The sequence below is a fragment of the Abrus precatorius genome, unplaced genomic scaffold (genome assembly GCF_003935025.1).
Source record: "Abrus precatorius isolate BTA unplaced genomic scaffold, Abrus_2018 Scaffold2, whole genome shotgun sequence".
In the NCBI taxonomy this organism is placed as follows: domain Eukaryota; kingdom Viridiplantae; phylum Streptophyta; class Magnoliopsida; order Fabales; family Fabaceae; genus Abrus; species Abrus precatorius.
In genome coordinates this window covers 39,046,046-39,058,575 of record NW_020874362.1, presented here as the reverse complement: position 1 = coordinate 39,058,575, position 12,530 = coordinate 39,046,046, and the positions used below count along the sequence as shown (strand labels likewise).

The following is a 12,530-nucleotide window of genomic DNA, read 5'->3' as shown; positions in this document are numbered from 1 at the left end:
TATATGATATCCTAAATATTTTTAAGAATACCACATAATTTACCTTAAGTTAAGTAAGTATTTTATAAAAATTAATTATAATATTTAAAACATAATAATTGAAAACCATAAATGCACCTTTATAAATTTTATATGGTTCAAGTAAACAATCATTGTCGATACTACCATTACAATATTATAGTTGATACTAACAGTACAATATTATAGTGATAAATTTAATTCCAATAATTATGATAAAAGTGAAGAACTCTCGCTAGTAGCAACATTAATATATAAAATCAACATTAAAAAGAAAATTTTTAAATAAACAATGTTAATATGTATTCATTAATACAAAATTAAAACAATCATTAATTAAATAAGTTTCAAATATTAACTAACTACAGGGCAATATATTATTAAAGGTTTTCACAAAGTTATTAAAAAATAAAGGTTTAAACCCACACGCGGTGGCTGCTTTTAGCGTGGGGAGTCTACCTGTTCACTTAGGTATAAAATAATGTAATAGCGAGCTCCACGCGACCACTTTAAAAATAATCTTAAACAAGAGCTACAATGACCATCCATCAAATTCAAGATAGCACAACGTTTGTCCTATAAAACTCAATGGTTTGGTTCAATATAAATGGATAGTTTACAACACGGGTGCAACAACATTGTTCGAGTACCCACTGAGTCACTAAGAAATAATTGTGGATTTCTTTGTACACACATGGCAACCTTCACTTACCACACTGAAACCGTTCAATCATGGTTGCCACTTAGTAGACTTCACATGATTTTGCACTTAGTGGCTGTCGTGATGTTGTTTTACTACCGCATAAGCCATATAATATATGACAATAAATTGCGAACGTTGCCATGGGTTCTGATGAGCGTAGCAGAGTTGATTCTGGCAATGATGTGGGTTTTCAATCAGTCGTTCCGGTGGAGACCGGTTTCTCGTTCCGCGATGACTGAGAAGTTACCGAGTGATGAGAAGCTTCCGGGGGTTGACATATTCGTGTGCACTCTAGACCCTGAAAAGGAACCCACAGTGGAAGTAATGGACACTCTTATTTCAGCCACTACCATGGATTACCCTTCCAACAAGCTTGCAGTGTATATTTCGGACGATGGAGCGTGTCCTGTGACGCTGTATGGAGTGAAAGAGGCTTATGAATTTGCGAAGGAGTGGGTACCATTCTGCAGAAAGTATGGAATCATGTCGCGGTGCCCCAAAGTGTTCTTCTCCCCAATGGGTGAAGAGGAACACCTTCTTCGCTCAGATGAGTTCAGAGCAGAGCAAGAGCATCTCAAGGTACCCCTTTGCGTCTGTTCGTTACTTCTTTGGTAAACCTTTCGGACCCAACTATTTTAAGACTCTTTCGTAAAGTTACTTTTACAAACTGTTTTTTAAAGGAAGAGAGATGGAAAATTAATAGACAGAGTAACAAAGACTCCTTTTTTATATATAATCTTTTTCAAAATTCAAAAAATATAAATTTTTCTTTTTAAATTACAAAAATATGAAATTTAAAATCGTTAATAAAATTTTTTTTAGTGTAAGTATATAAATTCAGAAATAAAAAAATAAAAAATGATAAAATTTTAAAAATATTACTGATGATTTTTAAAAGAACTGTATTTTCGTAATTTTGCTGAAAATTCTATATTTTTAAAGTTTTGAAAAAAAAATCATATATAAAAATTAACCCAAGTAACACACCGCGGGATTTACAATAATAATTAAGAAACAATGGACCTTTTAAAACTCCCAGAGAGCTATCTTATTTAAAACATTTTTCAAACACTACACTAACCAAGTGAGTTTTTATTTTTTTTCTGTTTTCAAAAATGGAAATCTGTTTCAAAAAATAATATTTGTTTTAGCTTTTTTATCTTTGTTTTAAATAAAATTAAAATTAAGAAAATAATTTATAAACTTTTAGAGACTAAATTATTTTATCCATATAATTCAAAGTTTAATTCGACAGTTTGTTCCTTTTTAGATCGGAGTAATATGTTATATTGGTGTCTAAAATTATATTTATTTGCTATGATCATAAAAAAAAAAATATTCAAAATTATAAAAAAAATCAGTCATTTTGATATTTATATATAAACTCAATCAAAAAAGTCCAAAATAAATACCCATAAACTTAATAATGGATAATTTTAATATGTCATGTCCCAAAATCTTCTTCAACGGGCGAGGAGGAACAGATTCTTCGCTCAGATGAATGCAAGGGCAGAGCAAGCACAGATTTTCATTTTTCATTTTATTATATATGCAATATAATAAAATAAAAAATTAATAAATAAAGGAGATATTAAATGAATAATAACACTGTCAAGTGTGTAAATTTAAAATTATTCTTTCTATTGGTCTATGATATTATTTTTTAGTAACGATTGTAAGATTAAACATTCTGGATTTAACTTATTTCAAGTGAAAAAAATGTAAATATCTCAATTATTAGAGTAAAAATCAAGGAAGTAAATGTTCACAAGTTTATAATTTTTAATAAATAAACATGTTATATTGATTGTCTATTAAACATGTTATAATTTTTTACAATGTTTTTCATGAAACTAGTTATTATTAAATATATCACACAGAATATACAACAACAATAATATATACATGATCTCGTTATTTTCACAATTTCTCTTGTGTTAAGGTTTTTTCTTTAAATTTCAACTTTAATTGTTTTCATAATTTTTGTATTGTTTTTTAAGTCAGATCTCAATTATTTATATTTGACTTTTTTCCAAATTTAAATCACTCATTTTTATAATAATTTAATTAATTAAATATACATAGGTCTCCTATTATTTTAAACATTTTTAAAATTGACAATTCTTAAATTTTACTAAAAAATATTTGCGAGTTCAGTTAAAGCTCATTTTCATTTTGTTGCATTTCAATATAAGGTCAAAATTCGTGCTATAATTTCCTCCTCAAATGACAATTTGGTGTTTTGCAGGCTAGATACGAAAAAATGCAGAAAAATATTGAGAAATTTGGTTCAGACCCTAAAAATTGTTCTATTGTGTCTGACAGGGCAACTCGCATTGAGGTACGAATTTTTCAATCAATTAATGGCTATCGGTAACTTTTGATATTCATAACAGTGGACTCTAAAGATAAAATAAAACTATGATACAATCAAGATAAGCTTGATATTGCCTTAACTTGAGAGAACAAACTAAGTTCATACTAAAATATGGTAGATGATGAAGATTTATTTAATCATCAGTGGTACAGATGAAGAAGGTGACATCCGATTAAATTCATATTTTGCACAACATTTATCATATGGAACGAAATTAAATGTTTAATTTGGGTGCAATTAACTTCATAAAAAAGCTTTGTTCAATCATAATGAAATCCTGATGATGTTACATTTTATTTTTGTAGATAATAAATGAGCAGGGAGACTTGCCACTGATTGTTTATGTGTCTCGTGAAAGAAGACCGTCCGTTCCTCATAGATACAAAGGAGGAGCCCTTAATACGTTGGTGTGTGTTCTCTGAATTTGGTTTCTGTTTTTATCTTTCTGAGTGTTTGATACACTTAATTAATCAACTGTATTTACAGCTTAGAGTCTCAGGGCTAATCAGCAATGGCCCCTATGTACTTGTCATGGATTGTGATATGTATTCCAATGACCCATCCTCAGCCAAACAAGCTATGTGCTTCTTTCTTGATCCTGAAACCTCTAAAGAAGTTGCCTTTGTTCAATTCCCTCAAATGTTTCACAACCTTAGCAAGAAAGATATTTATGATAGCCAAACTAGGACTGCTTTTAAGGTAAATTATTAAGTACTTTATTTTCTTTCTCTCACTTCTCAAGGTGGTTTACTTTGTTTTATCATAATCTATTTAATGATATATCTTAATTTTTTAGACAATGTGGCAAGGAATGGATGGCCTTAGAGGCCCAGGTCTTTCTGGTACTGGAAATTACTTAAGTAGAAGTGCATTACTCTTTGGAAGCCCTAACCAAAAAGGTATATATTGCTTCATTATAACTTTATCATTATTATTATATATGTTTCTTTGTTAATTCATTCTTTTGGTAATTTGCAGTCTACATAGTCTTTTGTCAACCATATATTAATTAAACTTTAATGAACTATCCTTTTGAAAAAATTTATTGAAAGTGTACAAACTAATACACTTACCATTGATATCAAAATACAAATTCCGAGAAAGAACCAATATTTTCCAAACCCTTGCATTTCATGTCCTACCTATTATAACTTGATAAAATGTAACTTACTAAGTGGGTGTTTGGTTCAACTAATTTCTTAAAAATAACTACAAATGTAAAAAATGATTTCTATGAAATGAGCTATTCTTATACTGCAGCTATATTTAGTAACTGTTACTAATTTTGTATATAATTATTGATCATAGCTTATTTCTAATTCAAGTTGCGTGGAATTGATTTATGATCATAGATGACTATCTACTCGATGCCCAAAACAACTTTGGGAAATCTACAATGTACGTTGATACACTGAAGGCCATTCGTGGACAACCAAATTCCACAAGGAATGTTTCAAAAGATGTGAGTTTGCAAGAAGCCCAAGTAGTGGCCTCTTGTTCCTATGAAAAAAACACAAACTGGGGAAAAGAGGCAAGTATATCTTGATCACACCTTGATATTTAGTGATAAAGAATAATTAGATTATGAAGGAGAAAAATTGAAATTTTTTGTAAATGTAATTTGATTGATATCCACAGGTAGGATTCTCATATGCTATATTACTGGAGAGTACAGTTACTGGGTATTTTCTGCACTGCAGAGGATGGAGATCAACCTATCTTTACCCAAGAAGACCATGTTTCTTGGGGTGTGCCCCCACAGACATAAAAGAGGGCATGATTCAATTAACGAAGTGGTTGTCTGAACTTTGCTTGCTTTGCTTCTCCGAATACAGCCCTTTTACTTATGGATTTTCAAGAATGCCCATAGTTCACTGCTTGACTTATTGCTTCTTTACCACGTCAACCCTCTATGCTGTTGCCTTCATCCTTTATGGCATTGTGCCTCAAGTATGCTTCCTCAAAGGAATTCCTGTCTTTCCAAAGGTTGCTATTGTTATTCAATTTTATTTTATTTTCTCATTTTCTATTATACTACTACTATAAGATTTTTCCATTGTGGGCATTTTAATATTGAGTTTAATTTTGATAAATTTAATGAATATATGTTCAATATTTAATGCTGCAGGTCACAGAATCCTGGTTTGCAGTGTTTGTAATATTGCATGTCTCCACTCAGATTCAACATTTGATTGAGGTCCTTTCTGGTGGTGGCACCTTGGGAATATGGTGGGATGAACAGAGAATTTGGATTCTAAAATCTGTTACTGGATGTATATTTGCACTTCTAGAAGCAGCCAAGAAAAGGTTAGGATTGAACAAAGCAAAATTCACTTTATCAAACAAAGCCATTGACAAAGAGAACCTTAAGAAATATGAGCAGGGTATGTTCAATTTCGAAGGTGCAGCTATGTTCATGTCTCCATTGGTTGTATTGCTCATAATAAACATTATTTGCTTCTTTGGAGGTTTATGGAGACTACTCAATGTGAAAGATTTTGAAACCATGTGTGGTCAACTTTTCCTACTTAGCTATATAATGGCTCTTAGTTTTCCCATTCTTCAGGGGATAGCAACTATGAAAAGCAAAGGTCAGTAGATGTTCATCAATGTTTAGGCTCACTCCAGTATTTGAATTCTCTTCATAAATGATTAGGGCCATTAGAAAAATCTGAACTACAAAATATGTTATTGTATCTTGAGATGTAATACCTATGGTCCATCATGTATGTTGAGCCTCTTTAATAATAAATGTGCATGCTACTATTTTATTAAATGTATCTCTTATTTATAACTAGATTTTGTATTAGAAAACGATGTATATAAATTTAGTGTTTTTTTTCCAGACTATACACAGATAGATCTCTCTCCTTATTAAAATTTATCTTTGAATAAGGATTCTCTTACATATATAATTTAATAAAATATAACTATGTTCTTCCAGTGTTATTGTTTAAAATTTTGTAGCATATCTTTTGTACTTCTTTTTATAAATCAATAAAATTTTAAGATGAAGGACTTAATTTAAATATTTAAAAAAACTAGAGAGACTAAATATAAGTAATTAAAATTAGAGAGATAAAAAATGCATTTATATTAAAATATAGATACCAAAGTGAAATTAAATCATTTCTTTTTAAGATTTGTGTTGATATAAAAAATTGCAAAATCCTTCGCAATAATTTTAAAAATACCATAATTTTATGGTAAACAAACAAATTGACAAATTGCAACTTCAATTTAATCGTGAATTTTAACTATTAATATATTATGGCTAAATTATACTTCTGTTTTTCCTTCAAAGCTTTTTATTTAATACATTTTTTAAGTTATTATTATTGTTTATTCAACTAAGTTCTATATGTTATTTTTAAAGAAAAATAATCCTTTAACTTTGTTTCATATATTAACTTAACCAAAGTTTTTAAAATCATAGTATTTTGGACAAGAATATTTTTCTTGTTATATATTATTTTATGCATTGATTATTAAATTATCGCCTAAAATTTTAAAATTACCAATTAAAATAAAAATTAATAAAATGTATTCCTAAATAATAATAAAATAATTATAATGAGTGAAAAATTAATTTTATTAACAAAGTTATATGTATACACAGGCTCAACTTAGAGTAAATTGAACAACTTTTCGAAGTTACGTTTTAAAATTGATTTAATTAAAAAATATTTTTTATGGCTTTAAATTTTTTAAAATTTTAAATAATTCAATTTTTATTTTTAATTATTTTTATAATTTATATTAAATTAGATCAAATTATAAACTCACCGAATAAAGATGTTAAAGGAGAATTATGATATTTTTTTTTTTCATAATGCGAAAGTGTCCTTTGAATTTCAACTCCTGGACCTGGACTTCTCTTAATCTTTGTCGAAAAAATTATGAAGTAATAGAAAAGTATGTGAATATATATATATATATATATATATATATATATATATATATATATGACACTAAAAAGTTAAATTTTGTTTATTAAAGTATCGGTTTATTATAATTATAAAAAAATATTATAAATTATATTTTTTACTTTTTTTAAAAATACTTCTTTCTCACTTATTTATATCTAAAGATAAAAAAGTAAGTGTAGTAGAATAACATGAAAAAAGGTGAAATATGAGATCGGGATCCTTTGTAGTTTTGGCAAAAATTGCACCCTATAATGCGTTTTTATTTAAGCGAATTTGACAAAAAGTGATTTTAGTTTAAGTCTGAAAAATTCGCTTAAGCTAAAAAGTAATTTTTGCTTAAGTCAATAAAATTTACTTAAGCGAAAATGAAAAATTTTGCTTAAATTAGAAATAGGGGCTAAAAAACAAAAAAACAAAGAGAGATAAGAAGACCGAGAGGGAGATGGAAGGGAAAGCAAAAGGGAGAATGAAGGTGAGGGAAAGCAGAAGAAGGAGAAAAAAAAGCTAGATGAGAAGAGAAAAAAATGAGAATGACTGGTAGTGAAGGAGAGGAGAGCCTGAGGAGAGAAGGAAAAAGAAACTAGATGGAGCTGAAGGAAAAAGAGAGGTTGGGGGATGAAATGGAGAAGATGGGGTGGGGTGAAGAGGAGAAAATGAGAAAAGAGTGGGAAAATAGAAGGGACTAGGATGAAAAAAAAAAAGAGGACTACGTTTTTTATTTTATTTTTGTTTAAACACATCTAAATTTGTTTCGTTTAAACAAAAATAAAACGGCAAGTTGCAGTAGTTCTTGCGTAAACTTGCAAAGATCTATTTCAGTGAAATATGTCGATGTCGATTTTGTCCTCACTTGATTATAAAATATAAAATAATGGTAAAGCGAGCTACACGCCACCCCTTTAAAAGAATGGCACCGCAAATCTTCATAAATCATAATCTTGTGTTTCCCTTTTCAATTTTAATTTTAATTTAATTATTTTGTATATGAATTGTCACACTCATTTATAGGATACATAAACAAATAATATTATGACTATTTAAAAAGATGTCAACCTTTGGACGATTCTTTGATTCTTTCACCTTCAAATTAATTTATATACCTGAAAATGCACAAAAATATCGACAAAGGGATGCTAATTTACTGTGAAATAAAGGCATTTTACGATGTAAAATACAATAATAATTCAATTTATGGAATACTGCAACATAATAGTTTTTCAAATAGAATTTTTTACTTTAGTAGGTGATTATCACAACAAAACCACGTATCATATATCACCCATAAAAAATTATTTCGTATTACTATCAATTTTGACAAATTTTAAATATAATTCTTTAAATATTTTTACCATAATTTTTAAAAGTATGTGATAATATAGTTATTACTTTAAAATATATTGTAACTTTTACTTTCAAAACTTTAGACACGTCTTCTTTTATTCATTCTCTAATAATGCAACATTATTCCATGTTGTTAGTTTTACTTTATTTTTTTACAAATGATTTAATGTAAATTAAAATATTTTTTTATCATTAATTGTATTTTTAATATTAAAATCTTTTTTTACCTTATGTCTTATATTTAAAGTGTTATAACATTAACTTTGCCCTGAGTAAATATTATTTCTTTAATTGGACTTTATACATGATTTCTCTGATTACATATGTTTATAAAATAAATATATTTAAAAAAAATAATTAATAAATTAAACAAAAATTATATAATAATTTTTAATAAATGTTTTAGAACAAAATATTAGTTAAGATATTATTTCTACAATAATTTTTCAAAATTTATAAATTTAAAAATTTAAAAATACAAGAAATGCAAGAAGAAAACTAAATACAAAAAAATAAAAATAAAAATTTACGATCTTTAAATTTTTTTAAATATATAATGATATAATAATATTATTTTATTATTATAAATTGACATAACATTGCATGAAAGGTGGTAGAACAACCGTGCACACATTTGCAAAAAATTAAATGCAACTTTTGGCAACTTTTTTTTTTTTAATTTATATTTAAACAAAAAACGATGCATGCTTTATAGTCGAAGGTAGGCCTCCAAATTATCTTTTAATTAATTTATTTATTTTTATTTTACCTAATTTTTTATGATAAATTTATCTATTTTTAGCTTATTTTAGTAGAAATATTTTATTTCTTGTTTTTTTTTTCATACATCTTCAAATTTAGTTCTTTAAAATTTTTTTTAAAAAAATATGTTTACTATACGGAATTGGAGTTAGAATTAAATTGAACTCTAGAATTTTAATTATATACGAGCAAAAATTTTCAGACAAAGCTGTTATATTTTTTTTCAGACAATGCACAATGGGTTAACTATAAGTAAATATCACGACCTCTTAAAATTATAGAATATATATGTAATTTCATCCATGACTAATAATATTATTTTATTTCTTAGTAGTTTTTATTTGAAAAAATAATTTTAAATTTGTCACCGACTTAATATATTCAATCTATTAAAATGTTAATTAATTAAAAAAATTACTCCTCATACTCTAATTTGCAATAATCAAATGATTATTGCATGCATGTTTGGAATCGTTTATTTTTTAAATTTATTTATTTATTTTATAAATAAATCATGAAATAAATAATTATCTTTAAAATAAAAAGTCTAAAATTGATAAGCATAAATGATTTTTTTTTCAAAAGAAAAATAGTACTAGCCATGCCATTTATACGTTAAAGGTCATCATGTGGGACTTGTCTATATTAGTAGTTAGTTTTCTTCATTCTCTTCTGCGCTAAAAAATATCTATTTAATCTTCATAAAATATAGCCTTGTGTTTCTCTTTTCAATTTTAATTTAATTATTCTGTATATGAATTGTCACACTTATTTATAGGATACACAAACAAATAATATTATGACTATTTAAAAAGATACGTAAACCTTTTCAAATATTTGGACAATTCTTTGATTCTTTCACCTTCAAATTAATTTATATACCTGAAAATGCACAAAAATATCGATAAAGAGAGTGCTAATTTACTATGAAGAAAATCAGGTATGTATAATTTAATAATTTTATTATTTAATTTTTAATGTATGAATTTAGTTATATTTAATTAATGAGTATTGTTTATTTTATTTATGTTAATTATTGTAAAGTTTAAATATTAAATAAAGTTTATTTTTACAAAATGCAGATGAGTGAGATTGTTATTATTATATATTAGAATGGTAGAATCTATGAAGGAAATGAAGGAGTAAGTTTTGAAGGAAGTAAAAAAGTAATTCAGATAAAACGATGAATAAGTTATGAAACATTGAAAAGAAAAATTCATGTGAAACTTAATCTTAATCATAATCAAGTGATTTCTAAATTAATTTCTCGTTTTTTGATTGATGAAAATATTGGACAGTATACAGCTTTGGATATATGTGATGATGAATATATTGATTACATGATAAGTGCATTTCAACAACAATCTAGTAGAAATATTATTGAGTTATACAAAGATATTATTGTTGGTGGAAGTTCATCAATGTCCTTACAGACGATAAATTTAAATTTATCACTTTCACAACAAAATGATAGGACCCTTGTGAGTCGTGATTATAATGAAGGTAAAATTATTTTTGTTCTAATATCTTTTAAGTAATATATGTAATTGATTGAATTAAAACTGATAAATTTGTTGCAATAAAGGAGTTAGGAATGATGCTGATGAAGATAATGAACACTCAGATTATGAGAGTTACACTGATAGAGATGATGAAGCAGAAATTTCGTTAGGCAGTTCTTCTTCTACTAATGTTGAAGGTGAGTTTAATTCCAACTTACATATACAAATAACCGAAAATGTAAGAGGTAATGTGAAATAATTATAAAGAATTTGTTTTTTGTGGTTATTTATTTATATATTAATGATAAATATAATGCAGGAGATACTGTAATTTCTTTTTGAAATGTTACTCCAAAGTATAAGTATATTAATTGGGAATATCCTGATTAAGAAATGAATGAAGAACATTTTCAAGAAGTCAATTCATGGGTTGAAGGAGATCCTTTATTTGTTGGCTTATTTTTTGACAATAAAGAAGATGTGAAGAATGCATTAAAACATTACGCAATGAAGATTCATCAAAGTTATTTTGTGGCTAAGTCTAAACCAACATGTTTGTACGTTAAATGCTTAAACCATACCTCTGGTTGTCCATGGAGAGTGAGGGCTTCATTGTTGAAGAATTCAAACAAGTGAAAAATTACTAGGTGGGGTGGTTCACATACATGTGTCAATATGAGAATTTCTCAAGATCATCAAAAGTTAGATTCTGATTTAATTTGTTCATGCATTCTTGGTAAGTAAAATATCAAGTTTTTTATTTTATTTTTACAATGACATTGTTATTAACTTGAGAAAATTTATTTTATGTAGGAATGGTGAACGAGGAACCGTCAGTACATATTTCATTGATACAAGAGCGAATATGTGCTCAGTTTGGATATAAAATTTCATATAAAAAAGCTTGGAAGGCGAAGCAAAAAGCCATTGTTAAAGTATTTGGTGATTGGGATGAATCATATGCTACCTTGCCTCGTTGGTTAGAATACATGCAATTACATTCTCCTGAATCTGTTTATAAAATTGAAACAAAAGAGTATGTGGTTGGTCATCAAGTGAATAACAAGTGTAGAGTTTTTGAACGACTATTCTGGTCATTCGAACAATGTCATGAGGCTTTTAAATTCTGCAAACCTATATTACAAGTGGATGGGACGTTTTTATATGGTAAGTATCGTCATACGTTGCTCATTGCAACAACTCAAGATGGAAACAATTGTGTTCTTCCAGTAACTTTTACAATTGTTGAAGGAAAAACATTGTCAGCATGGGAATGGTTTTTGGCATTGATTCGTTTGCATGTTATCGATAGAGCGGGAATTTGTCTGATATCAGATAGACATCAAAGTATAAAAGGGGCTGTGTCAAATCCACACATTGGGTGGCAACCTCCAAATGCGTATCATGTATATTGCATTCGTCATATTGCCAGCAACTTTAATCACCGGTTTAAGAATATAACATTGAAGAAAGAGCTCATCAAATTGGGTATATTTTATTTTTTTATCTAGATTATTGTTAAATTATTAGATATCCATCGAATCTGTGGATACATCTTTTAATGTTTTGAATGTTGTATATGTAGGTTATACACCATCGAAGGTCATTTTTCAGCAAAAGTTAACTAGATTTTGCAATGAATCTAAAGATATACAAAGGTGAATTGACAGTATATCAAAAGAGAAATGGACATTATCTTATGATGAAGAAGGACGGCGTTATAAACACATGACTACAAATCTTTTAGAATCAGTAAATAAAGTGTTAAAAGGTGCTAGAAACCTGCCCATATGTGCACTAGTTAAAGCCATCTATGGACGATTGGTTGAATATTTTGTGAAGCGTGGAGAAGAGGCCATCTCTGACCTTCACAATGGAAGCATGTTTTGTGGTAAAGT

The 12,530-nt window shown here is 27.5% G+C and overlaps 1 protein-coding gene across 1 annotated transcript; it reads left to right on the top strand.

The window, feature by feature from the left end:
- The first annotated feature begins 688 nt into the window (after positions 1-688).
- Positions 689-5,697, top strand: LOC113858977 (cellulose synthase-like protein G1). The gene is made up of 8 exons (XM_027491788.1): positions 689-1,300; positions 2,970-3,062; positions 3,404-3,505; positions 3,585-3,797; positions 3,895-3,997; positions 4,451-4,629; positions 4,737-5,084; positions 5,227-5,697. The coding sequence occupies exons 1-8, from the start codon at positions 713-715 to the stop codon at positions 5,695-5,697; spliced, it is 2,097 nt and encodes a 698-aa protein (XP_027347589.1). The 5' UTR covers positions 689-712.
- Positions 5,698-12,530: the final 6,833 nt, after the last annotated feature.

Bases quoted from the DNA above. Each gene is read 5' to 3' on its own strand.
- LOC113858977 (XM_027491788.1), top strand. From the start codon at position 713: ATGGCAACCTTCACTTACCACACTGAAACCGTTCAATCATGGTTGCCA. The intron at 3,798-3,894 runs GTAAATTATTAA...TTAATTTTTTAG, and splicing joins AAACTAGGACTGCTTTTAAG to ACAATGTGGCAAGGAATGGA. The intron at 5,085-5,226 runs GTTGCTATTGTT...TTAATGCTGCAG, and splicing joins GAATTCCTGTCTTTCCAAAG to GTCACAGAATCCTGGTTTGC.